At 42.8% G+C, this 25,654-nt stretch overlaps 2 protein-coding genes across 3 annotated transcripts in view; one reads left to right on the forward strand and one right to left on the reverse strand.

The window, feature by feature from the left end:
* The window catches only part of gulp1a (GULP PTB domain containing engulfment adaptor 1a), a 57,761-nt gene extending 41,149 nt beyond the window's left edge, over positions 1-16,612 (forward strand). The window contains exons 4-15 of one of the 2 annotated variants that reach the window (XM_061088624.1): positions 4,535-4,596; positions 8,629-8,700; positions 10,963-11,061; positions 11,155-11,292; positions 11,453-11,585; positions 11,789-11,796; positions 12,161-12,247; positions 13,288-13,518; positions 14,007-14,148; positions 14,255-14,349; positions 15,353-15,363; positions 15,838-16,612. In XM_061088624.1, the coding sequence (XP_060944607.1) occupies positions 4,535-4,596; positions 8,629-8,700; positions 10,963-11,061; positions 11,155-11,292; positions 11,453-11,585; positions 11,789-11,796; positions 12,161-12,247; positions 13,288-13,518; positions 14,007-14,148; positions 14,255-14,349; positions 15,353-15,363; positions 15,838-15,859 (1,100 nt within the window). In that variant the 3' untranslated portion in view covers positions 15,860-16,612. The remainder of the gene's footprint in view (positions 1-4,534; positions 4,597-8,628; positions 8,701-10,962; positions 11,062-11,154; positions 11,293-11,452; positions 11,586-11,788; positions 11,797-12,160; positions 12,248-13,287; positions 13,519-14,006; positions 14,149-14,254; positions 14,350-15,352; positions 15,364-15,837) is intronic. The other variant, XM_061088625.1, reaches the window with a different exon arrangement.
* An 801-nt stretch (positions 16,613-17,413) lies between these two features.
* col5a2a (collagen, type V, alpha 2a) overlaps positions 17,414-25,654 on the reverse strand; it is a 35,407-nt gene continuing 27,166 nt past the window's right edge. The window contains exons 37-54 of the mRNA XM_061088681.1: positions 25,467-25,520; positions 25,299-25,352; positions 25,108-25,215; positions 24,897-24,950; positions 24,726-24,779; positions 23,860-24,021; positions 23,097-23,204; positions 22,904-23,011; positions 22,762-22,815; positions 22,579-22,686; positions 22,277-22,330; positions 21,991-22,098; positions 21,280-21,333; positions 21,050-21,157; positions 20,583-20,889; positions 20,120-20,301; positions 19,781-20,023; positions 17,414-18,665 (exon numbers count right to left, since the gene is read on the reverse strand). Coding sequence (XP_060944664.1) covers positions 18,519-18,665; positions 19,781-20,023; positions 20,120-20,301; positions 20,583-20,889; positions 21,050-21,157; positions 21,280-21,333; positions 21,991-22,098; positions 22,277-22,330; positions 22,579-22,686; positions 22,762-22,815; positions 22,904-23,011; positions 23,097-23,204; positions 23,860-24,021; positions 24,726-24,779; positions 24,897-24,950; positions 25,108-25,215; positions 25,299-25,352; positions 25,467-25,520 — 2,067 coding nt within the window. The 3' untranslated portion in view covers positions 17,414-18,518. The remainder of the gene's footprint in view (positions 18,666-19,780; positions 20,024-20,119; positions 20,302-20,582; positions 20,890-21,049; positions 21,158-21,279; positions 21,334-21,990; positions 22,099-22,276; positions 22,331-22,578; positions 22,687-22,761; positions 22,816-22,903; positions 23,012-23,096; positions 23,205-23,859; positions 24,022-24,725; positions 24,780-24,896; positions 24,951-25,107; positions 25,216-25,298; positions 25,353-25,466; positions 25,521-25,654) is intronic.

Here is a 25,654-nt window from a genome sequence, read left to right on the forward strand (position 1 = left end):
CATCTACACCGATTGTAGATTTAATTTCATTGGTTGCTTAAGATAATGTTTTACTACATTTTATGACATCGATTTCAGATTTTATAGTGATGTCACAATGAGATAATTTATACCATATTATCATAATTCATTTTCTGATCTATATAAGCCTTGGGTCAGGTCTATAGTCCTATATGATGCAGAGATAACCGTGTAGAATGCATTTTTAAAACTATTCATGGCAGCATGTTTCTGAAACATCTTCATGGTGTCTCATTATGGGATATATGGGAATAATCTTCTGATCGATAAAGCTTTAAATTGTCTCAGCAGAGAGGTATCTCGGAATATGTTTTTTTCAGGCCACATTCTTATAGCTTTGACCGATCAGCTCTATAAGTAATCATGCGGACTTACTCTCCCGGTGAAAATCCATACATGCATATATTGTACACACGATAACAGATATCTGACTGCAGTGTACTGAGCAAGGTGTAATTCAAATTGACTGATCGATAATGTTACGGTACATTTATTTTTTTAAAAAGGTTTTATTTTGAAGGGTTGAATGTAATGACATCCATCTCATTAGGAGCTGATGTTACTTTAAGCTAGAAACAAGAAAACGTTGGACAAGCAGCCAAAGAGAAGCAGTTCCAGACATCGCATTAGAGACGTTAGTGAGATAAATGTGCTCTGGGATTTATTACGGCCTTAAGGACGGATGTTATAAAAATTGAAATGGCCCTCAATATGAATAAAGGTGAAATTGAACCAACCAACAAGGTTCGGTGGAGAATCAGCATCACAAAGGCGTCGGAACTGTTATATTCATGTCATTGTTACGCTGCATTTTTTTTTTATTGTTATTAAGGTCAGAAGTCCTCTATTCATCATTATGATGGAATCAACAAAGCATTCATACAGAAAATGAGATGGAGGAGGGGGATACATGGGGCTTTAATTTCCCCGTGGCCATGCAAACTGAAAACCTGGGACATATAAATACCAAATATAAATGCTGCTCTAAGTTGAATCTGTGCGTGTCTGATTTCCATGTGAAGGGACTGATGTGAAGTCTGGTGCTGTTCGTGCCTGATCCCTCCTCTAGCTGGTTCATAAAGCCATCTGACGAGACATATGATCCATAAGCATTTCCTTCTCTGGCTCTGGATAATCCGTATTAGTCTGGAATGGTTCCCAGATTTATTTCTACCAGCAATATTCTCAGCACTCGATGTTGTTTTTTGAAATTGAACAAACTTTTAACTCACCTTTCAAGCAGAATGGAGATGTGGTTTTATATCATCCGAGGGGCTTTATTTAAAACCTTAAAATAAGAAAAACCTAAAAGAAACGTCTGTTACTGTCAGACACTGCATTTCTGAGGTTCTAGTGAGATTTTCTCAAAGGACATACTGTCAATATTTCTGTTTTGCACTTTCTACGTTTGCTTCATACACACAGCCGGACCTACAGCAGTCATACGGTTTGAAGTGCTTCATCTTTAATGTAAAACAACCTACTGGGCCTCAGCAGCGTGGTGGTGTAGCTCCTCGCCGCAGGGAGGCTGCACCCCTGCATGATGGAGAACAGTGCAAACCCAGCAAGATGTCAGCCTGTCGGTGATTGAGCGCTGCAGTGAATTAGGCTATTGCCTGCCCACTTCTTGCAGACGCATTGGAAACACTGTGTTTTCGAAAGCTGTCGAAGTTAAGAGCTAAGCCCAGAGAATGTTAAAGAGGGGAAAGCCCAACACTAAAGGATATGTGTTGACTGAAGGTTTTACACAGAGCAGGTACTGTTCCTGTTGTTTCCATCGGTTATACAAGTGGTATCGTTAGACATATTAATGGTAACTTTTAATCCATTGTGAGGAGACAGCTCTTACATGGACAATAGACTTTTGATGATCTCCTGAAGGATATCACCCACCTGTACTTCGGCAAAACTCTGAGAGAAAATGTACTTTGTGTCCTGCAGAGTGTCTGAGCTGTGCTCGTTAAGCCAATTGGTTCCATTTCAGTTAAATCTCTTCCTTGAGCTCATATATGTACAGTCTACAGTTAAAGTTGAGGGTTAATACATGGTTTTTCAAGTGGAGGACTTTAGAAAAGTGTTTTTTTTGTTATCTTTGGAAGCACTTCTCATTAAGGTGAACACTATCTTACCAACGACCTGGATTTGCAGTAAAACATGAGATAAAGAGATGTGAGATAAACCCAAATGCTGCTGTTAGGTCGGAGATAAGAAGAGATTCCTTGTGATAAAGGTCTAAAAGATCAAATCACCATTCAGTCCACAGTGTGCAGGAATCTCCTCCTCCCGTGTGACTTTACAAATGCTTGTTTCATACCTTTGGAGATAAATATAAATTGTAGAAAATAATTCAATCGGGTGGAGGAGTCAAGTTGGGATTCGTTTGTCGTCAGAGCCGATCTGCGAGCAGTCATTTGAGTGTGGTCATAATAACCTTACTGTGTGATTCCCCAGCATGAAGTAACATGAGGACATCTGTTGCTAATGGAACTAGTTGAACTATCCCAACCGGTTCCGCAGGAGAGCGAATCTGAGTCGAGTAGAGAGAGAGAGAGAAGTGATGCAGCCTCAAATTCACCACAGCGTGACAGTGATGAATCGGCACTTTTCTGTGAGTTCTTCTCCGATCTCCTCTCAGCATCTGACAACTGAACCTCACAGAACGACCTTCAGACACCACGACCTCTCCTGTGAGCCCCGGCACTTCATCTTACTCTGTGGCATCCTGGACACAGAAAGAAGGACTCTTCCTGCTTCTGCTGTGTTCTCCTGGTTGCCATTTTTATGCAGCAAGGGACTTGGAAAGATGCACACCTTCCCTCCTTTAATCAGAACGGTGTGTGTGCTGAAGGCTTGAAATTCATATTCCTGCAGTTCCCTCACCACTGTCCTCCGTACTCTTTCCTGGAATTTACAGTTTCTTAACCTCCTTAGCTGTGCACGAGAGGAGGAGATACATCATCCCTCTATCATCTGTCACTGAGGAGTCCCGCTAGGAAATTGATTGCACTTTGGAAGGAGGCCGTTGCCAGGTACGAGCCGGAGATAATCTCATTGCACACAGCTGTTAGGGACGCTGAGAGGAGGAGGACAAGTTAAGAAGAGAAGGTTCTAACTGCAGAGTCTGAGCAGTCACAAACTTTATAGAGAGCATCACTCTGTGTTGTTTAGTTCTTGTTTTCCATCTATTCTTGTTTATTTCAGTTCCATCCGAAAGATTTTTGGACAAATGAAACACAATCTCCTCTACAAATGAGGACTTTCACTCTTGTTTCCTTGGAAATAATATGATTACCGTACATAAGCAATCAAAAAAATATCAAATGTGGGCCGCTGATTTAACTCTAATTATAATAGTCTTAGAATTCATCAAGCCGCTCAGTCGACAACAATAATGCAAAACAAAGCGATTACAGACTTTTGTAACAATCATCATACATTTGAGTCACACCAATTTCCACCTTGCAAAGTCTTGATTAACACAATCAACCCCCGGTAATGGAGCGGCCCCCGAGGTCACAGTCATGCCTCTTTTGTCACAACATTCATTAGCGGGGGGCCGATAAGCCATGTATGAATGGGGAAATGAAACAATGAGAAGGATCTCTAATCAGCAGATGATTAGGAAATGTTGAGAATGGCAGAAGGGGACAGTTTGAATTGTTTCATCAGTGACCTGTGATGATCCCGGAGCCTCGGTCTCATCTTCACAGAGCGTCTGGAGGCCAAGTCGCTCATTAACCGGGTGTGAGGACGTGTCAGAAGTCATACTGGTACTGAAACACTCATATTTAAAGAAAGAAGTTAATGCTACCCTGGAAAACCACAAATAGACTCATGTGTTTTGTTTGTTTATAGAAAGAACTTTTAATTCTTATACCTGATGTGAATATCAAGAAGTTGTTTATTCACTTAAAGTGTAAATGAGACACTCTGGTAACTAAGGGATTCTGAATGTGCTTTCAAGAGAAAACAAAGTGCGTCTGTTTCCTGGACAACACATCAGTAAACACATTAACACAACAGTCCAAATAAGACACTGGTGTAAACAGCCTTTTCTGATTTTCTCAACCCTGAATACTCAGAATAAACAGTAATCAAAGACATGTGGAGTTTTCTGACCTTAGCCGCATTATAAACGGCTTTATAGAGTTTTCACAGCGTTTTGCAACACTGACACACAACAGTTACCTTCTTGGCATCTTAATCAGACCAGGTTTTGTAGCAAAATAGAATATGAATGAATTATTAGCAACTCATTTAAACAGGACAAGTTCTGTTGCCCTCAAAATCTGCTGTGGTGGATTCTGGCCACACTGGGCAACTTCCAGGTGAAAGAAGAGAAGCTCCAACTGAAACAGAAGCTTTAAAAATGTTGGTTCAGCCTCTGCTTTTTGTGTGTTTGTTGTGTAATCATCTCCCTCACACCTTCTGTCACTTTGTGTGAATCTACCTTCTTGTACGGCAGACTGTGATGTAATGAACGAGACTGAGAGAGCTTGTTGTGTCGTTTCAGATAAATCCTGGATGCACACCCCGGACGCACTGGCCAAGCATTACATCCCCTACAATGTCAAGGTACGTGTCACTGTGGGCCTGACTCCTTGATGAGCACTTCAGATGTATTATAGTCAAATAGAAAAATACATGGGGTGGCCGATAATAAGCAATGATTAGTGGCTTTTACATTGAAGGAGACAGAGAAACCTCCTGTCCAGACTAATGCTGGTATTGGATTTTTCCCATCTCTTTTTTAAAGTGCAGATTTTCAAAGAAATACTGGTTTCTGTGTGAACTTGTTTTGGAAACATACATTTGACAGATGGTTTATGTTGACCTTATCACCACCTACTGGGCTGTTTTGCTTTTTTGTGCGTTTGTAGTAGTGTTCTCGTCTGGAAGGAGACATTCTATCAAATGATGGTTGTGTGGACGGAGAGTTCTACTCCCAAGAGTATAGACATGGCATGATGAAGTAAAACCAAATCCCTTTTGTAGCTTCCACCATTTGTTGTGTTTGTGTTGCCATCTGTATTCAGACCTGTCAAACTCTTTAGTCCACGTGTTGCCTGATGCATTTCTCCCGACACAACCAGGCGTTTCACTGAGGACAGCCGCTCACATTGTGTTGATAATGTCCGGCTCAATGAGTTTGCCCGTCTCTGGATTTATTGTCTCAGGTTGAAGCTGCGTAAAGTTTGAGTTGTGGAGTTAGAGTCGGAGCAGGATGAAGCTCAACATCCTTAACCCATTTGATTTCTCATGTTAAACACACACACACACACACACACACACACACACACACACACACACACACACACACACACACACACACACACAAACACTCAGCAATGATCATTTGGATTTTCTTTGCACCACACCTCGAGTATGAATTGTCAAAAAGTGGATTTGCTCTCATTTATCTTCCTGAGCAGCTGTTTTCCCTCAGTGCTGCAATGGGGGGGGGGGCGGGAAACCTCGTCAAACTTTAACTTGAAAGAGCCGCTCTGTGTTTCAGCCTTCCTGTTTTGTTTTCGTTTTTTAATGAGTGTGTCAGTCGCTGGGTGTGTTGTTTACGTGAAGTGACTCATGCGTCTGTGGAGAAGCCAGAACTCCTGATGCAAGAAGTTGAACTTTGAATGAAACGGCACACTGCGTTCTTACTGACTGGGAACACTGGTCTCTTACAAAACACAGACCAGCATGTTCCACTGGGGGGGAGCTCTCGTCTGTCAGGCTGCTTTTCAGACCCTGTCAGCCTACCTTCTAGATACTATGACAGACCTGAGATGGAACTCGGAAACTACCACGTCCAACCCAAACTGCAGGAACTGGCAGAAGAAACATCTCTGATATCAAAGCGTTTTGTCAGTTTCCATAATGTCTGCATATCGTCGAGTCGCCTGTCGGGATCTGAGGACGCCAGCCGCCTCTGAAGGAATTGAAGGGAATGAGATGGTGCTGACTAAGGGTTTTTGGCCAGTTCTGGCTGTTTAAAGCCCTTAGAAAAGTTTGAATAAAGGCCCAGTTAGCAGAGAGTTGATCCTCGTTCGGCCTCGAGGAAAGCTCTCAGTTTTTCCAGCTATTGATTCAACAAGGTCATGAAGGTCTGTGATTTGTTAAAGCTTCCAAATGACCTACATCGTTTCTTCTTGGGTTTTTCCTCAAAGGTCTCTGACACTAAACCTGACACGAGTATTGGCAAAGCTTTAGCTATTTATGAGAAATATTAGCTCACATTTTCTGTAAGTTTTGGCAATTACAATCTATAGATTCTTATGTACAAAGTATTTTTAGAGTTTCACTTTACTTACTAACACCATTTAGACTTTAACGATAGGAGTTCAAATGTTAATGGTTTTAAGGCTGCAATTAATAGCTAGTTTCATTTCTGAATAGCCAATTAATAGCTTAATCTTTCTTTTTTGGTGGTAAAGTTTCAGGAAGATGTGAACTACGTCCATTCAACTCTTCCGGGAAGTTGAAAGTAATGGAGTGATTGACATTTGTGCTTCAGGAATGAAATGAAACGATTAAAATAATTCCTGATCAGTTTTAACAGAGTTAAAGCCACAATCTCAAAATGGCACAGAAGACGAGTGAGGAAGAGGAGGAGGAGGAGAAAAGGGGGAGAACATGACACCCCCCATCCCTTATCACATGTTTTACAGGTCTGTCCTTCCTTTCTCAGTAATTCCCAGAGACGTTTCCTGGAGAGAAACATGTAGTTCTGTGTTGATAACAGAGGGAGCAGAGATGAAGTTGTTGGAATTAATTGAAGCTGTTGAATTGAAGAGACGTTTCCTTGAAGGGACGGCTTCATTTTAATTAAGACTTGTGGAAACATCCTCTTGAACTGCAAACTTAATTAATTCAATATGAACAATTTATCAATCAAGAAAGAGCTGAAGGATGGGAATCTTTATTTTTTTTCAAATTCATCAACGTCAAGAAGATATTTTTTCCCTTATGGACACTGAAGGAACCACATATCAGTAAACCCAGCAGCACCACCCACACCAAAGCAAGACAGATCTCAGAATTGTCGTATTTTCCTGATTCGAATTCCGTTTCCCTTCATCGTCCCTCGTGGTGCCTTCAGGGTCTCTCACCTACTTCTGCAGCTCGTCTGTCTCCCTGCTCTGCCTCCTCTTCCGAGACGTCTTTACGTGTTTCTCTGTAGCAGGAGGTGAATACCTGAGCTTTTGAGATCTGACATCAACAATCATTTCACATTTCACACCCACTCCGGCTGAACACGACACAGATCGGGTGAAGTTGTGTTTTCAGCTCATCGCTGGTCCCAGTGAACATTCTGACATCTATGTTTTGTCCCTGGATATTTTGGGTAACATTGTTATTTGAGAGATTGCACAGCTGAGGTGTGAATCCTCACCTTAGGGAATGAGACGGGGGGGTGCACCGGTTGATGGATGAGCCTCCGGGTTTGGCCTGGCTTGTGAAACGTCCCTAGCCGAGCCCCAGAATGCACTGGTCAGGAACAACTGCTTCCTCCTCTTCTATCTGTCAGCGTCGCTCTCACACTGTCCCTCACGTCTGTGTGGAGGACATTTGTCCAACAGGATTGTGTGTGTGTGTGAGTGTGTGTGTGTGTGTGTGTGAGTGAGTGAGTGGTGACACTTTTTGTGTATCAAGCAGCAATCTGTTTCCCGGCTGCATTGATAGTTGACACTCTGCTGCTGTCTCCCTGGATTCAGGAAATTGGAGACACAGAACAAATACACCAACAAATACTGCAGGTTTAATTAGTTACATAATTCTGAAGCTTAATCCCCCTTTCTTTTTTATTATTATTGCCAACAGGCGTCAGCAAAATAACTGTGAATAACTGATTCAATTAATTGCAGGTAACAGAAGCAACGAGACTGAATTAACCACAGCATCAACCCACCTGCAGCATAAAGATAGCAGTCTGCACCAGTCCAGTGGACATTAGCAGAGCCAAGTCATGGAAAGCTTCACACAGATTTTATTCTGCTGTAAAGACAAATCTGTCCTCGCCTGTTTGCTCCGTTCCGCTGGGAGACATTGTTATTTTGTTTTCCTCAACCTTTGAGGGGCCGGCGCCGGTGTTTATGAAGTCTGATATTGGAACAGGCTCCACACATTAAGCTCAGGAGGCACTGAAGCACGCTGTGTGTGTGTGTCTCTGTGTGTGTCTGTGTGTGTCTGTGTGTGTGTGTGTCTGTGTGTTTGCAACTGCAACAATTGCTGCTGTGCCTGCCAGATGGAACACACCATGTTCAGGCACAAAGGTTAATGGCTCCATCTGTTGGAGAACAGCGGAAGTGCTGCACCTCGGTGTGCGATTCTCTGTGTGTGTGTGTGTGTGTGTGTGTGTGTGTGTGTGTGTGTGTGTGTGTGTGTGTGTGTGCGTGCGTGCGTGCGTGTGTGTGAGTGTGTCGTGATAATATAAAGAAGGTGAATCTTATTGTAGATAGATATTTTCTTTGCTACAGGTCAAGGACTTGAAGGACATTTCCACAGTATATTTGTTTACTTTCTTTTCATTCTTTCCACATTTCGTTTTTACTCCTGTCATCTCTCAAGTGTTGCATCTCTCTCTCTCTCTCTCTCTTCTCTCTCCAGTTCCTTGGAAACACAGAGGTTGAAGCCCCGAAAGGCACAGAAGTTGTAAAGGATGCGGTCAGAAAGCTCAAGGTAAAGTCTGTCCTCGGGATAAAAACTGCAGCCCAAAGCACAGAGGCAGTGTTTTTCAGGAGAGGGGGTGGGGGGTGGGGTTGGGGGGGGGGCATCAAGGTGCCCTTGGAGTTTTTCAGCTCCCCAGTGCGGATGCTTTTAACAGCTCGATAAGCACCTCGCTATGTAAACTTCCCTCAGGAGTAAAGGAGGAGATACAGAAATGTATCTGCCATTGAAACCTGTTGTTAAAAGATCCCTCTTTAATATAACATGAACTTGATATGATGACTGATACACTGGTGCTCTTAATAAATCACTTCAGTGCAGGATCTTTAATTAATTTACACTTTCACTAGTGATTCCTTATATAAATTCTGGGATCTGTTTAGATGCTTCAGTTCAAATTGGCAGAAGTGAATCAAAGCTGGAGGATCTAGAACCAAAACAATAAGCTGAAAGGAACTAAACACATAGAAAGGACATTATAGACAAGTCTCCACTTCCCCTGTTGTACATAAATGAAGTCAAACTATTGAGGATGTTGATTCTGCCATCTTGTGCTTTTAACGTAATTTGGAGCCTATGACAATACTCATAATAATAATCTCACTCAACCAATCACAATGATCATGATGTTTCACTCTGTTTTTATATTATCAACAACTAATTAAAAGCGAAATCAATAGGAAAATGACACTAAAGAACAGAAAGAACTTTTGAAAATGTATTTAGTATGTACTTTTCAATTTGGTCCATGTCCCATCCACTAACATGGAGAAGCTTTCATGTGGATCATCTTTTGTGGTTTATCATTGCAAGTGACCTCTGTAACATTACACATACTAAACTAATTCAGTGTTATTTTAAAATTAATCATTATTCCAGCAGAAACCTAATGACTGGGGGAATGTCCCTCTTATTTTACTGATCGTCAAAGTTAGTTAACTTTAATCCGGACAGAACTTTCCTGAACTGAGTATCTTGAGTTTCCACAAACAGGAAAATACCCGAGAAACTTCTCAGTTCATCAGTTTGACTCCGATGACTAAACTCTTCTTTGTCATCGAGGGAATTTCCCCCGATGTAATAAGGACTCGGTTTCATTGAACTTTGCCCGAGTTCCTTTCAGGACACAGACCACTCAACATCAGTGAGATAAAGTAAAACTAACAGTGTTAGTCTGTAAGCATGGGAACTGCTGCGACCCAGAACCCCCCCCCCCTTCACTCTCCTCCTGCCAAGTGTAGAGTCTGTGAGGCCACTTGTAGGGGAGCCGTGTTTTCCCAAACCCACACCTCTATTGTTCCATCACATTTGATCCTGAGAGCCTGTTCGGAGACCGAGGTTCCTCTGAGAATCTGGACGAGCTCGGTTATATTTCCCAAAGTTCATGCGGAGGCGGAAAAAAAATGTGTTAGAAAAATAAGAATTGAGAGACGGCCTTGGAAAGTTAGAAGACGTGTGGACAAGAAAGCCAAAAGTGTTTGAGTGCAGACGGTTAAACTGCTGCTTCATCTATTTGGCACAAGCTCACATGGACACACTTTGTCTCCTCATGAGCTGAAAGAGAGAAATTAGAGCTGCAGGTTTAATGGTTTTTGAATTTGAAGGCTTCGTGAAGATTTATCTGAATGTATATGATCAAATCCTAAATAATAAGCTGTCATCGGCTTGCTCACATTCACAAGTTCCCTCCCCCTCTAACAGACGATTCCATTGGTTATTGAGCTGAACTCTCTGCCAGCTGCAGTCGGCCTTTAGAACCACTTGGCAACCGAACTGGGAAAGACTTAAAATGTGCTTTAAACGAGCGAGTGAGCCATTAGATGGATTTCTTCTGGCGACTTCTGCAGAACACTTCACCTTGATGATTAACTTTTTAGCTAAACACAGTTTCATCACAGTTTAACTATTGGACAGGTTTTTCATTCACCTTGTTGGTTTTATGATCTCAAAACTCTCGTTAGCCATTATTTTTCAAATGTTGTCTGTGGAAAACAAACCTCTGTTTAATACCTTCCCAGCAGCAAACAGATAAAGAAAGAAAGCAGCTAATAAACAAAGCCCCAAAAAACATTTCAGGAAGTTGGTGGTGAATCAAACTGAACTAAAATGTCAGTGAATTTTGGGTTTCGTGGCCAGAAACCTGACTCGGGATCAGTGATGATTCTTTTCCGTGTAAATAAGCAAATGGTTGCTATAGCACCGTGATGATAACAACTGTTTGATGTGTTGTTGTGGTTTCAGCTTGTTCAAATGTTGAATTTGTCTTTGGTGCAGTTTCAGAGGCACATCAAGAAGTCGGAGGGACAGAAGACTCCCAAAGTGGAATTGCAGATTTCCATTTATGGCGTGAAAATACTAGATCTCAAGACAAAAGTGAGTCCAAGTAATAATTCAGTGTTAGCTCTTGATTTGTGCAGTGATGCTTTGAAACAGGTCGATAGTAAACATTTTGCTTTTGTTTCCCAGGATGTGCAGCACAACTGTCAGCTCCACCGGATATCGTTCTGTGCAGACGACAAGACGGACAAAAGAATATTCACTTTCATCTGCAAAGACTCCGAGTCCAACAAACACCTCTGCTTCGTGTTTGACAGTGAAAAGTGTGTAAGTGTTTCCTCGTCTCTTTAACCACAGACTGCAGAATCCTTGTGTTGTGTTTCAAATCTTATGTTTTTAAATGTCTCTCTCTATATATATATATTGGTGATTTGTGTGAATAAGCTGCAGTGACGTCCTCACAGTCTTTGCTCCCGTCCCGCTGCAGGCAGAGGAGATCACTCTGACCATCGGCCAGGCCTTCGACTTGGCCTACAAGAAGTTCCTGGAGTCCGGAGGCAAAGACGTGGAAACCAGGAAACAGATCGGGACGCTTCAGAAACGAGTGCGTCTCACATCCAGTCACTTCCTGTTGGCTCAGCTTGTTTGTTCTCACAGAGACATTAATGGACCTGAACCATCAGGCTGACACATCCATGTCTTTATGAATTTACACAGAGCTTGTTTGTATTAATTGTTTTGAATCATCCGCTGTGGACGGTCACGCTGTGTCGACTGGAGAGTGCCAGTAATGAACATTAATGTTCTGTTGATAGAGAGTCAGAGTGTAATGTGCAGCCTGCTGATAAACTGCAGTGGTTTCTATTTAAATGGTTGTTTATTAAGACATTTGTATGACTCTGCATTAGTGGTTTTGTATTTAAACACCAGTGTGTAGTGTTCTGTACTTAAAGGTTCATTGGAAGAACTGTTTCTTACATGGTTTAAGCTATTTGCAACATTTATCAGAAAGATAAAGATCATGATCATTTGAAAACATCAAATTAAATATTCTCTATATGATTAAAACAGTTTATCAATATTTTAATCCAATCCCGACACAAAGATCAGTTATAACAGATGTTTGGATGTCAGGTGTCACATGACTTTCTTTCCTTCTACTAAACCAGCTCGACTGCTCTTGTTTCATGTGCAGATTCAGGAACTGGAATCAGAAAACTCTGAGCTCAAGCAGCAGCTTCAGGATCTTGAAGAGCAGCTGATGATCACTCACTCTCCACCGGTGAGGACACAACAGCCTCTGCAGTTTAGACAAAATGTGGTTCTTAAATATTAGAACGAGCCCAGGTCAGATATTCATGATATATATGGTTCTTCATTAGCTAACATGAGAGACACTAAGCAGCCCAGTGGCTTGTGCCCATGGTTCCACAGTCTGCAGTGTAAACTACAGCCTCACCTCTAATCTGTCAATTTATTTTGAATGTTCCCCGTCAGCTAAACCTACACGAGCAACTTTAATTATAAAAAGTGAACAAAATGTGACTATGCAAGTTTCCAAAGTATTTTAGAGGACGGCCGGTTGCGCTGATGTTGCTCCTCTGATGGACGCTGCGCCTCAGGCTTAAAACGACCCCCACCCCCCTGCAGGGACTCCACGGGGGGTCCGGGCCGAGTCTGAGGCAAAGTAATCTCACACCTGATTGGTCTGCACTGCCTAATACGAGTCAGGAATACTAACTTCAAGACATTTTGTCTCAAAATGCCAGTTTTCTAATCTTATTTCAAGTAGGTGGTGGACTTAAATCTAGAATATGTCATAATTATAAAACTAAAAATTAGTTAAATACGCTTGAAACAAGCAGGATGACAAAAAAAAGATGCTACTTTTGAGGGGAAAGTACTATTTTTGAGCATCACAGGCTTATTATGAGACACAAAACATCCCAATACTAGTAAAATATAGCTAAAAATGAGTTTTCCCAGCTAATTTCAAGATCACTCTTATCTTGTAAGGCTCAAATATAAAGTCTGACTTCAAGAAATCTTACCAAGCGAATTTTGACTTGTTCCATTGGCAGATTGTTTGGCTTATTACAAGCAAAAAATAACTTTTTTTGGGCTTTTTTTTGGAGTGGCCTTTTTTGCAGTGTGATGCGGGATGTGATGCGTCCTGCACCTCAGCGGCTCAAACGCCAGCGCTTGTGGCCGCCTCCTCCTGCTGAGAGCGCCGTCACACACTCACACTGAATAACTTCCTCTCTCTCTCTCTCTCTCTCTCTGCTCATGTTCTCTCTGCGACCTCTCCTCTTCTCCTCCCAGCCGCTGCACATTAACGCCTCCAACGAAGCGTACATGCTGCAGAGGCCCTCGTCTCTCTTCTGGTGTCACAGCATCAAGTCACTGTCCTGTCTGGAGATCTCCTCTGTCACTCTCACCCCTATGAGCTCGCCGGAGTCCAACCTGTCCAGCGGGCTACTAACTCCTCCGCCTGCCAAAGCTGCTCCTCTTCCTCCTAAGCCTGCGGAGGGATGCAGCATCCCGCGGCCTCGCGTAAACATCCTCTGCTTTCTCTCTCTCTCTCTCTCTCTCTCTCTCTCTCTCTCTGCTCTGTGCTTTGTTGCTGTCCCTGAAGCTTTGTTATCCTTCACCTCTGTCTGCTTTATTGTTCTACTTTATTTGCATTTTCTGCTGTTCCTACATCTTTGGATTTTGCATTTTTCGTACGAGATAGATAGATAGATAGATAGATGGATACTTTATTAATCCCTTGGGAAATTTAGGTCATCCAGTAGCTTACACACTTATACACTTAACTGACATACATGCATAAAACACATATACATACAGATAGAACATTGCAGATACAGGTACATGAATGGGTCTGACCCTATGGAACAGAATGCAATGATGTGATTGTGTCAGTGTCTAGTATGAAAGTGTTCTTGTGCTGCTGGAGTGGGTAGTACAGAAAGATATATATAAAAATATAAAAACAACTAAATTTGTATAAGAGTAATATCATTCCTCCTTAAATACAGGGAGGAAGCATCTCCATCAAACCACAGTCGTCCACAGACGTCTTCGACATGGTTCCCTTCTCCCCTGTGACACCGCTGGTTCCCACAGTGGCCAGTAACGGCTGCCCGCCACCACCCCCGACCACATTGCCACCAGATATAAGTGAGTGACAACTCTCTGACATGTTCTCATCACTTCTCGGGCTTGTACGAGTGTTTCCTGTGCAGTCTGAGCCCCATGTGTGTGTGTGCTGTGTGTGTGTTTGCAGGGAAGGACTTGTTTGGTTCGGAGCCTTTCGATCCGTTCACCTGCGGCTCGGCCGACTTCCCTCCGGACATCCAGTCCAAGCTGGATGAGATGCAGGTGAGAGTCTCCTGTCCGCTCTTATTATCACTGTCCTCACTTTGAAGATTCAGACGTTTCCTCTTGTTTATATGAACAAAGCCTCTGAGTTCTCCAACAGCGCCACCTCCCTGTGTGAACTGGGAACTGTAAGCAAGCAGTTCCCTTTCTACTAAAATAATGAATAGCGTCAATAGATCATGGTTTTCAAACTGTGGTGCTTAAAACAGAAGTGAAAGAGTAATTATTTAATTCTATATTCCTGCTCAGATTATTTAAGAGGAGCACAATAGTTATTCAAACTTTAGTTCACTCTGCTCTGTTTCCTCCAACGTGAGCAGAAGCTCAACTGGGCTCATCACACCCAGCAGCAGCTCCCTCACTCCCCCTGGTGCCTGGAGGTAGGAAGTGGAGATGACAGATATGCCTGTTTCCCCAAAACTGAAGCCAAAGCGTCTCGATCAACCCCTGGTGGCCAGCTGCAGCATAAGCCCTAAACCTCACCTCCTCCATGTCAGTGGATGGGATTGGGACCAAACTAATAACTCAGATTACACATCAAATGTTTTTTCCTTTAATATAGTTTAATTTTAGGAAGTTGTTATTGCACTGAGGACGTGGAGAGAAGCTGCAAAGGGACTTGAGTTCGATCATCTGAGTCATCAGAGTCACATCAAACAAACGAGTGGTTTACACGAGCAAAGCTTCACAGATTAATCTTGATTCCTGCACAAGAACAAAAATAAAAAATGTTCCACACTTAAAAAATCATGTTCAATTCTCCCACTCTGACATAAAACCTGACTGGTCTGTTTCAAGACGTCTCAGGAGGCGGTATTCTGTTTTCATTCATCATCAGAAGAGACAGGACATTTAATAAAGACTGTGTGTGGCCAGTAGGAGGCGCTGTTGCTCCGATTCCCACTTTATTTCCCTTTTCAGTGCAAACTTTTCCTTCCTACTCTCTTGAACTGTTATTAACATCTGAATTCATCTCTTATCTCTCGTCCTCTTATGCTCGCAGCGTCAGAGATGGTTTGTACTCTTTGCTCTGTGTGTGTGTCTGTGTGTGTGTGTGTGTGTGTGTGTGTGTGTGTGTGTGTGTGTGTGTGTGTGTGTGCTGTGGCTCTGTCTTTGCATGCATGTGGTTGTGTCATTCATCATCTGTCTTGCTCTGCAGTGGATTTGCTTCTTTTGAGTCTGTGTTTTATGAACTAATGTGAGAAAACACTTTTCATTGTGTTAATAAAAAGCATGCTTTTGTTTTTGCTTTCATATAACTTCGTGTCCTGTTGCTTTGTGCTCGAGTTTATGCGTGTGAATAAAGTGCATGTTGAACTTCTCATCCTTCTCTTAACCTCTCAGAGCTTTGAGACACTTTGTTCCCACGGCTCAGTCTCAGTCCGACCGTCACTCACGCTCGACCGTTGCTCGGCGACATGTTTCCTCACGCCGGTGCTGGCGCCCGCCGCGGCGTCTCTCACAGCTGTTGACTGACTTGTCTTCCAGGAGGGGTTCAAAATGGGACTGACCCTGGAGGGCGCCGTGTTCTCCCTGGATCCGCTCGACAGCCGCTGCTGATGTCTCCACTTTGAACTCGTTTGTATGAAGAAGTGCCGAACGCCACTCCACGGCCGGGTCAAGATGTCACACTTTCCATCTTGAGGTTTATATGCATTTGCATTTAGATTGGTTTTTTCGATATATATATCAAGGTGAACTTAGATCCGTTATAGAAAAGAACTATTTTTGTATGAAGAATAAAAGAGGAAGGAGTCGTTTTGAGTACCTTTGATTGCACAAGGCAATGAGAGATGTAAATAGTGGAACATGTTGAATGGTACGCTCCGTGGCAGGATTTTCATATGAGACCATTTTGTGTGTATGCACCATTTGAATTGTGTATTTGTGACACATTCCTGTTTGTACACCGAACACAAGCTGGCAAGAATTAAATAAATGGAACCCGTATCTTTAAAACCTTCCTCCCGCCCCTAACATCACATACTGTTATTTTACACATGATGTAGCTCATTAATCCAGTTGTACATGTATGTTGCTTACTTACAGTCCCACCTTTTGGTTTTGATATTTCAGGATATTTTCGTTTGTTTTTTAAGTATGAGAAGTCAGTTCCATTTTTACGCATCGTCATTTTTACTCTCCTCTCTTCTCTTGCACCAGAAGGCACTTTTTTGGACGGACTCTGTCCATTCATGCAGTTCTATTCCCATGATTTTACTTTTGGTTGCATTGACTTTGCTGTTACACTTATTAAAGAAAATCTTACTGAAAAAATTCTGTCTTTTCGAATGATTGTTTCACTTAATTCAGCTGTTTTGGCACGGTGGTGCAGTGATTAACACAGCTTCACAGAACAAGGTTTGAATCCTGGTTCAGCTGCAGTTTTACCTTTTTCTCCCATGGTCCAAACACATGCAGATTTGGATTAGGTTAATTGATTGAGATACATGGGTGAGTGGTGCTTATTATTAAAAAACTTCTGACGAATCAGCATAAGACAAGTTTCCCATTAGCCCGAACAAGGAAATAAAACCTTAAACATCAACACGTTAGCGATTAGCTCGGTGCAGTCGACTCTTCAGTCTAATAATCTCCATTAGAGTTCCTCTGGCTTCACTGTTTGTTTTCAAACCCTCCCGAGGCCGAGAGACTATTCTACGATGGTACAAAGTTTTGATTTAAAGGACCAGATAAACTCTCCTCAGACAAGAATAGGCAGAGAGAAATTATTTTCAATATTTATTTTTTCAAAGGAAGAAATGCATCTGCCTCCGGTGTGGAAGTCTCCCTCCTCTTCCTCCCCCTGGTGGGCTCTGCCTCTCGGGTGCGAGATAAGTGTTCTAATCTAGAATAAATATACTTAAACACGAACTGTCACAATGGAATTACTTGAAGGCACATTCATGAAAATTCGAAAACACAAAGCTCTTACATTAGAAACAACTGTTTTTGACTTTGATACATTTGCTGAACAGAAATCTGTCTAAAATCGAGTCTGTGTGCAAAATAACAAAGTCGAAGGACCTGACTGCACCTGAAGTAACGTGACAAGAGCTTGGGGGGGATTTACAAGCATTGTGTTTAATTTGTTGCATAGCAAGAAATACAAAGCAAACAGGCACACACAGCCGCCTTATTCTACAAAACCGATTATAAAAAAAGAGAGCATATAAGTCCAGGATACTGCAAAGGGGGAACCGACATGCATAAAAATAGGATATTTTCTGTGCTACCTTATACTGAACGATATTAAAGTTGTAGAGAAAGAAAAAGTGTCACAAATTACCACACACCAGTCACACGACAACCTCAGTCATCTCTCCATCTTCGACAGAAAGGTCTTTATTGGCTTCAACCCCCCAAAAAAACCCTGCCCTGCGCCGCGTAGCCAGGAGAAGAGCACAAAGATCACACTACTTACAAAACAGCACCGGTGGAAATCAAAAGAAAAAATTAATAATACACATAGTGTCATCGTTTTTTCTCAGTTTCGGTGACGAGGTAGCTGACACTGAGGAAATGGACAGTCGTGATGTGTCTCGAGTGTTTTTCTACGTGATCGGTACAGAGTTTAAAACAACTGGATACAGACACGGCTCCATCAGAACTGTCTCGAGGAAAATACCGGAGCTGCTGAACTCGTCCTCAGCTGTATTCGTTTCCTCAATAGCACCACAATCGAGTTTCAATATTCAGACAATGAAAACATTGAGAGAGAGAGAGAAACAAATCTGTTAAAAAAATTTGTTGGGGATTGAAAGTTGGGGTTTCTGGGCCTGTAAACAGCAGTTACTACAAAAAATGTTTAAGCTTCTATATGCATGACTCTTTGGCGAAGTGGATTTGTGAAATAAAATGATAGGGTGTTAAAGATCTTTGTACCAAACGAGACCACAGTGACCAAAGCTTGGAAGTCAAACATTCACAAGAAGACAGAGGAATGATTCAGATTTTTTACCCAAAAAAAGTTTCTTTATGTCAATTCCAAAACATTCTTCTAACTTACAACTCGTCGATGTCTTGAACCGGGTCGAAGAGGCACAATAAATATCTTTGCCGCAGGGCCAGAGCAGTTCTCAGTACTCGTATGTACAACGTGGCTGAGCGCGTCACGCGGTCAGTTCAATAGTCTCAGGATTGTCCTCCACGCCTCCCAGCTGTCGTTCTTACAAGAAGCACACGGGCCCGATGTCGATGCCGAACTCTTGATCCGAGCCACCAATGTCCACAGGGGCGAGATCCACAATAGGAAGTCTTGCTGTTTTCTGTGTCCTGTACTCAAACACCGTCTTGCCCCAGTTGCCGGTCGCTTGCTGTGGAGAGGAGACAAACAGAAGCTGGGTCAACGTCTTTCTTCGGTGAACAACACAGGTTCATCTCATCTGGACCAGTGGACCACAGGCAAAATCTAAAAACCAATACATTGTGAGGCACTGGGTGACTGATGCCCCTTCATTAACGTGGACAGACACATTTAATGTATTTATCTTCAATCCTCCTGCCTGAACAATCTCATTAATGCAGAAAAACTGTGTCTAAAAGTGTCTAAATGAATCAGTTACATGGCCACTAGGGGGCAGCACATCAAGCTGTCATCTCAACACAAACATATTGTTATAGGAATTGGTTTAATCATACATTTCACTGAAGATTTATTAAGATATATTATGTATTTTTATATTTAATATTGACTCTTCTTTCAGTTCTGCATTGATCACTAACTTCAGGGGAAAACATCTGGTTCCTCAGTGATAAATGTTTCACACGTACTTTTCAGTCTGTGACCATCACTGAGAGCAGAAAAACTATTCATAAAGATGGACGGCATATCTCTACTTCTTCACAGAATCCAGATATATAGCCAAAATATTCCAGATATGAAAGGAACATTTGGAAGCAGAGCTTGTTCAGTAGCAATTGGCGGAGGGAATTTATAATTAAAGTCAATCTCAGCTGTCTCTCAAAATGTTTCAACCCCATTTTTTAAGTAACTAAATAAGAAAAAAATGATGCTTGGACAAACTTTAGTTTGAGGCCATATTGAGACAAAACACTATTTGTCATGTAATTAGGATGAGGTGAGATTTGTGATCTATGCTCCAGTCATCCACCAGGGGGCAATCAAGAGGTATTGGCCTAACTTTTGCTGAGCTGTCATGTCGTCCATCTTTCTACACTGAGAGTCAGGGTTTGTGAAACTGAAACAATGAGCTGACAGACACTGACGTGCTTCATAGAACTGAAGAGTTGGGGGATCATTTCTATGAACTACAGGTTTACTTATTTACTCACTGAAAAACTTAAATCATATCTCTGATGCCTTATCGACACATATTTGGTAGTTTCATAGGCTTATTTGAAAATAAAAGTAACATAAAGATATAGATTGAATACTGAATGAGTGTGTAAAAGGAGGGAAGCCACTTACAGAGCAGGAGTCCTGCACCACCGTGTATCTGAAGCGGTTGTTTCCCTCGGCTTTGAGCTCCAGGTCGTTGGAGCCCTTGAGGATCACAGCTTTCTTCAGGTTGCCCGTCTTCTCGTCCTTGTAGCCCACGGAGTTCTTGCAGTGGTAGGTGATGGTCTGGGATGCTTCTTTGGAGAGGAGGCGGATGAAGGTCATCTGAACTGTGACGGAGTTTGCTGCCTGTTCTTTGTTGCCGTACGTGAACTGGAGAAACAAACACAATAGTAAAGTCAGTGAGTACCTTCCTGTGTGTTTGCCGCTCACAGCCCTTCCTCCACCACCAGAGATACGAGCGCTTACATGTGTTCCCCTGTTGATGTCGGCTCCGAACCACACAGGCTTGTTCCTGGAAGAGCTCCACCACGATTTACGAGGAATGCTGTCCGGGTTGGCGGCGATGCAGGTCTCTCCGGAGTCCATGTTGCAGTGCACTTTGATGGCATCCTCGGCACTGCCTTGGTTTGGATCCACCCAGAACTCACCTACATGAGAAAACAATCAGGAGGTGGTGAGACTTTAATCTACAGCTGCTGTGGTCAAATAAAGCAGTGATATCACATGCTGGCTTGTGCCTGGACAAGATTTATCGTGTAAGAAAGAAACACCAAGAAGATGGAGATGAAGAATAATTAGAACATAAACTAGAGGAAAAGGACAGAGGGATAGGTTGAAATTTGATATTCCACATCCTGTGAGACAGCCTGTGTGGACTTCAGTTCACAACAGTCCTGTAAAGAAGATGGTCGCCAACGCCAACACTCACCACTCTTTTTCATGGGGTAGCACCTCTTCAGGTCGTCGCAGGTCCTGGCCGGATGCTTCCTGCTGCCGTCCGGGCTCTTCATGTTGTCGATCTGGCTGCTGAGGGCCTTCAGCGTGGCCTGGACGCTGGGGTCCACCACCACGGAGCCGGTGGAGTTGCTGTTGGGCAGAGCCTCGTCCTGGGTGAACTCAGGAGGAGGAGGAGGGCCGAAGTCATAATCCTGAGGGCCGAAGAGTTCGTCCAATGCAGCCGTGGGAGGTCCTGGGGGACCGGGAGGACCTGGGGGTCCGTCCTCTCCTGGAGGGCCCTGTGGATTGAGAGAGTCATTTCAGTTGTTTAAAGCACGTTCAGCCTTTTGTTAGTTTCTACCTCAGAAACGGTCTGTCTGTGTTTCACCAGGTTTGCTGAGTCAACACACTGTACATATAGTAATACGTTCCTCTGTGAACTGAATAATGAGACGATACCTCTGGTCCGATTTCTCCACCAAGTCCACGAGTTCCAGGAGGTCCCATGGGCCCCGACTGTCCGAGGTATCCTTCCTTTCCAGGAGGTCCAATAGGTCCAGGAGGCCCCTGAGTCACATGACAGATAGGACCGTGTTCAGGATTTTGACTTCAAATTGAATTTTGGCATGAAACTAAGACATGATTACATTTTATTATCATAAATCTGAATATTATAAGATATAATTTACCCTGGAGCCGCTTGGTCCAACGATTCCTGGAGCTCCTTGTTCCCCTGTCGTTCCCTTTTAAAGAAATACATTTAATTTCATTAATCTCTTTCTGCTGTAAACACAACAGTAGGTCAATCTATAGTTTTTTTTTATTCAGCTCATAGCATTTAGTTTCCACTGTTCAGATGTATTTTTACTACCAAAAGACCAGGTTATGGGGAAGATGTGACAAACAACTGCTTTCTAATTCAAAACAGAGAGAATGATTAGAGCAGATTTTAAGTTTCCTGGTGTTTTGAGGATTCAATATTTAATGTACAATAACTTCTGAATATTTTTAATGTTATGTTTTGTATTGTGTTGAAATAAGGGAACAAAGTGTCCCTCTTTGGCCTTTCTGCTACTATTGAACTGTAGTCTGTAGTCATTTTCTAGTGTGATACACTGATACAGATTTTCTTTACAAACTATTTTGTTCTGTGTTCTATCACAGAGACAATGGGCCGACACAGCAGAAACAGATCTCTGGGGACAGTTTTGGCAGACTGCTTTGCTTTTCTGATATCAGTGAGTCAGTTCCTCTTTCTGGATTGAAGATCTTGTGTTAAAAATATAGAACCAGGGAGCACTAGTGAGGAGGAGCCTTTAAATCAACCATCTCATTGAACCTGGCCCGCACAGAAGCTCCCTGACAACAGACTCTCACTACTGAGCATCACTCGGACTCACCGGAGGTCCGGGGAGACCCTGTAGACCAGTGAACCCTCGATGTCCCTTCTGACCTCTCTCTCCGTGATCACCAAGGTCACCCTTATCTCCTCTTGGTCCTTGTGGTCCCTGAATTAGGAAAAATGTGACACATGTGATATTTGAAACAGGGATGTTTTCCTTTTGGTTCCATCAGCTGTTAATCATTTACAAAAACCGACAAAGCATCTAGAGTATGTCGTCTCTTTTGCCGTGATCATATTTCACTGAATGTCAAGATGTTATAAGCTGGATATTGAACACTCACCACTAATCCTCTCCTTCCAGCGGAGCCAGGTGGACCAACCGGTCCTCTTGAGCCCTGCAAATGAGTGAGATCATGATCAGACCCTCAGGGAGCACAGAGCTCTGCCAGCACCGAGGAACTCCAACGCCTCATTATACCCAAACACATCATTCCTATCACTTCATATTAAGTCCAGTCAGGATCCAACAAGCCTCCCGGGCTGGAATCAAGAACGTACTCATGTGCGTTTATCTTTTATTAATCTCCTGTTGATGCAGAGACACAAGCTCACTAACACACAGGTGGGAAAAACGTCCACTTACAGCGTCTCCTCGTCTTCCAGCATCACCCTGGGAACCCACAGGACCGGGGGTGCCAGGGAGTCCCTGTGCACCGGCCATACCCTCTGGACCAGAATCTCCTCGGCCTCCCTGGAGAAGCAACGACCGTTATTCACTACAAACACACAAAACAACATGTAGCGCACAATTTTACGTGTCTCTTACTCTTTGTCCGAGACTGCCTTCCTTGCCTGGTGGACCATCAGATCCTGCAGGGCCCTGAGGAGCACACAGAAACACCATAAGACATGTGACAACACAAGTGAAAACACATTCTACTTGTGACCAAAGCAGATTTTAAACTTACATCAGGACCTGGATCACCACGAGGTCCATTAGCACCAGCAGAACCAACCGGACCTGAGGGACCTTTATCTCCAGATGATCCCGTGGATCCTTGTTTCCCTGGTGGACCCTGAGAAAAACAAACAGGGACGTCAGGACGCAGCCCTTAAAGGAAACTCTTGTTGAATGACATGAAGACAGAAGCTGATACAGACCCCTGGTCCTGGAAGGCCGGGCATCCCTCGCTCTCCTCTCTGACCAGGGAGACCCACAATGCCTCTCTGCCCTGTGGTTCCAGCTGGGCCAGGAGGACCATCAGGACCCTGAAGACAAGATCATCACACAGAATATTTAGATTAATCACAGACCTACTGGCAGTATCACACAAAAACTACAGGTTATAGAAAAATCTGGACATAGAGGATTTACATGTGGTTTTATAAGGAGACTGTTGGGCATCTTTCAAACATTCAAACATTCAAACATTCAAACATTCAAACACCGAACATGATGGAGGGATGAGACGTGGAAGAAAACTTTACATTTTCCAAACTTTCATCAATTTTTCAGGAAACAATGAGGATCTTGATTTAAGTAAAGAGACATCTTCTTGATTTTCAGATCCTACTTTGTATAATTTGGTGCAGGACTTCCTTTTTTATTTTATTTACTCATCTATCTGTGATAAGAGCCAGACAGGCGGAGATGTTCGCTCCACCGAGTGCCATTCTAATTTCTAAAATGAATTTGTGTTTAGGAGCAATCGATAAACCCTGAAGTAATGATCAGGCAATTAAAATGAAACCCGTGTGCTGGGATCAATAAAAAGGCCTTTTGCTTTACAGCTTATTTAACTGCAGCAGCGCAGAGAGAAATGTGTGTTTCATCAACTCAAATCCTCTCTGGTAGTTTGAGCTGATGTTTTTTCTCACAATATTCCTATTAGGAGATTCTAATTTATCGTCTCATAGGTTTTACCGTGGGTCCGTCCTCTCCGGAGTCCCCTTTGTCTCCCAGGCTGCCAGTTGGTCCCGCTGGACCTCGCTCTCCTTGTCTTCCAGGGGATCCGTTGTCTCCACGGATACCATGAGGTCCCTCCTTGCCTGGAGGCCCGAGGGGTCCTGGTTCTCCAAGTGGACCCTGGCAGGAGTCAGTCACATTGCATTCAGCACAAAGACATAAGCAGTGATAACTCTGGGCTTGAAGGTAGCTACTATTTATTTGTGTGTTTGTTTTTTGTTGTTTTCAGAGATCTTGTTTGTCTTATCATGAGTTCTTCTTTGTGATTACAGAGCAGTCTGTAGCTGTGTGTGTTGGAATGTGAGGAGCTGAGGAATGAGAAGCACCATGCTAATGCGTCACAGATGTTGTGAAGAGGCCCTCTTCTCTTCCACACCAGGATCCGATGTGCAACACGACAAGCAGCAGAGTGTGCAAACTTCAATAAGGCTTTTTCCAATTGGTCAATTGAGTCTATTGTATCTGGAACACCTGTAGTGTGAGACTGGTCTTTTTTGACTCCTGTGAGGTGTCTGTCTCCTGTTATACAGTTTAGAATTCATAGTTTATAATTATACCCATAATTGTGTGTGTGTCCTTATTGTATTCAGTGTATTTATAAATAATTTCTACAGGAGCTTTCTGTTTCATATCCTACATATTGAACTCACAAACTATTAAACTGAGGTTTTACATCACTTACAGTTTTAGTGCAGTGGATGACTATCAATAAACATTTGGAGCAGTTTGATCAAACTCAGATTTGAGTTCAGCTACTGGAGTTTATATAATAATAAATTCCTCCTGTTTCCCTGATTGTGTTTTCAGTGACAGTGTGAACTTACAGTTGGGCCTGGGGGTCCGACTCTTCCTGCAGATCCAGGGAAACCAGTGGGACCCTGAGAAATGACACAAGATGCTCAGATGCTGCTTCATGACTTGGATGACAGAGCAACAGCTTCTGTTGGACAATCATTCAAGTAATATGAATAATAATAATTTTGAATTGATCTTACTGGTGCGCCCTGTGTTCCTCTGCCACCCTTCAGTCCAGCAACACCGACTGGCCCCTGAAACAACAACAGCATGTGATTAGAGAAGCATTTATCTATTTATTTATGTATTTAAATCATGAAAACTAACACACAGTCCAGGATATCATGTTCTGCTTTTAAATGAATCAGCTGACATCATTCTCCATGTGTTGCCTTTATATTTTCAACTCACAGGAGGTCCATGAGCTCCGGACAAGCCTTGAGGTCCTGGTGATCCAGCATCTCCTTTCTGGCCTGGCTCTCCAAACTCTCCCTTGACTCCAGGTTGACCATCAGGACCCTGTAAAGTTTGAAGGGTTATTTAACAATAAAAAAGTGAATAAACTAATGTTTACTATGTGAGGAGTGTTTTCAGCTACTTACAGGAGTTCCAGCAAAACCAACAGCTCCAATTGGGCCTGGGTCACCTCTTGATCCCTGTGGTAGGAGATGTGTATATATATATATATTATTTACATATACTGCAGAACAATAAACAAGGCCAAACCAGACTCAATGTACGAGTTGAAGACAGAGGACCGGTCAACTCACAGGCACTCCTCTGGATCCTGGAGGTCCAGCTGGTCCTTTGGGTCCAGGCTCGCCCTGCAAAGATGTCACGGTTTTAATAACAATAGTTTCTACGATCACTTCTTAAGTCTGTACCATTTCCTAAAAACAACTTCACCTCCTGCAGCTATAAACTTGAGTCATTGTGATATGAATAAACAAAAGAGAAC

Source organism: Limanda limanda, chromosome 16 (genome assembly GCF_963576545.1).
Source record: "Limanda limanda chromosome 16, fLimLim1.1, whole genome shotgun sequence".
Taxonomy (NCBI): domain Eukaryota; kingdom Metazoa; phylum Chordata; class Actinopteri; order Pleuronectiformes; family Pleuronectidae; genus Limanda; species Limanda limanda.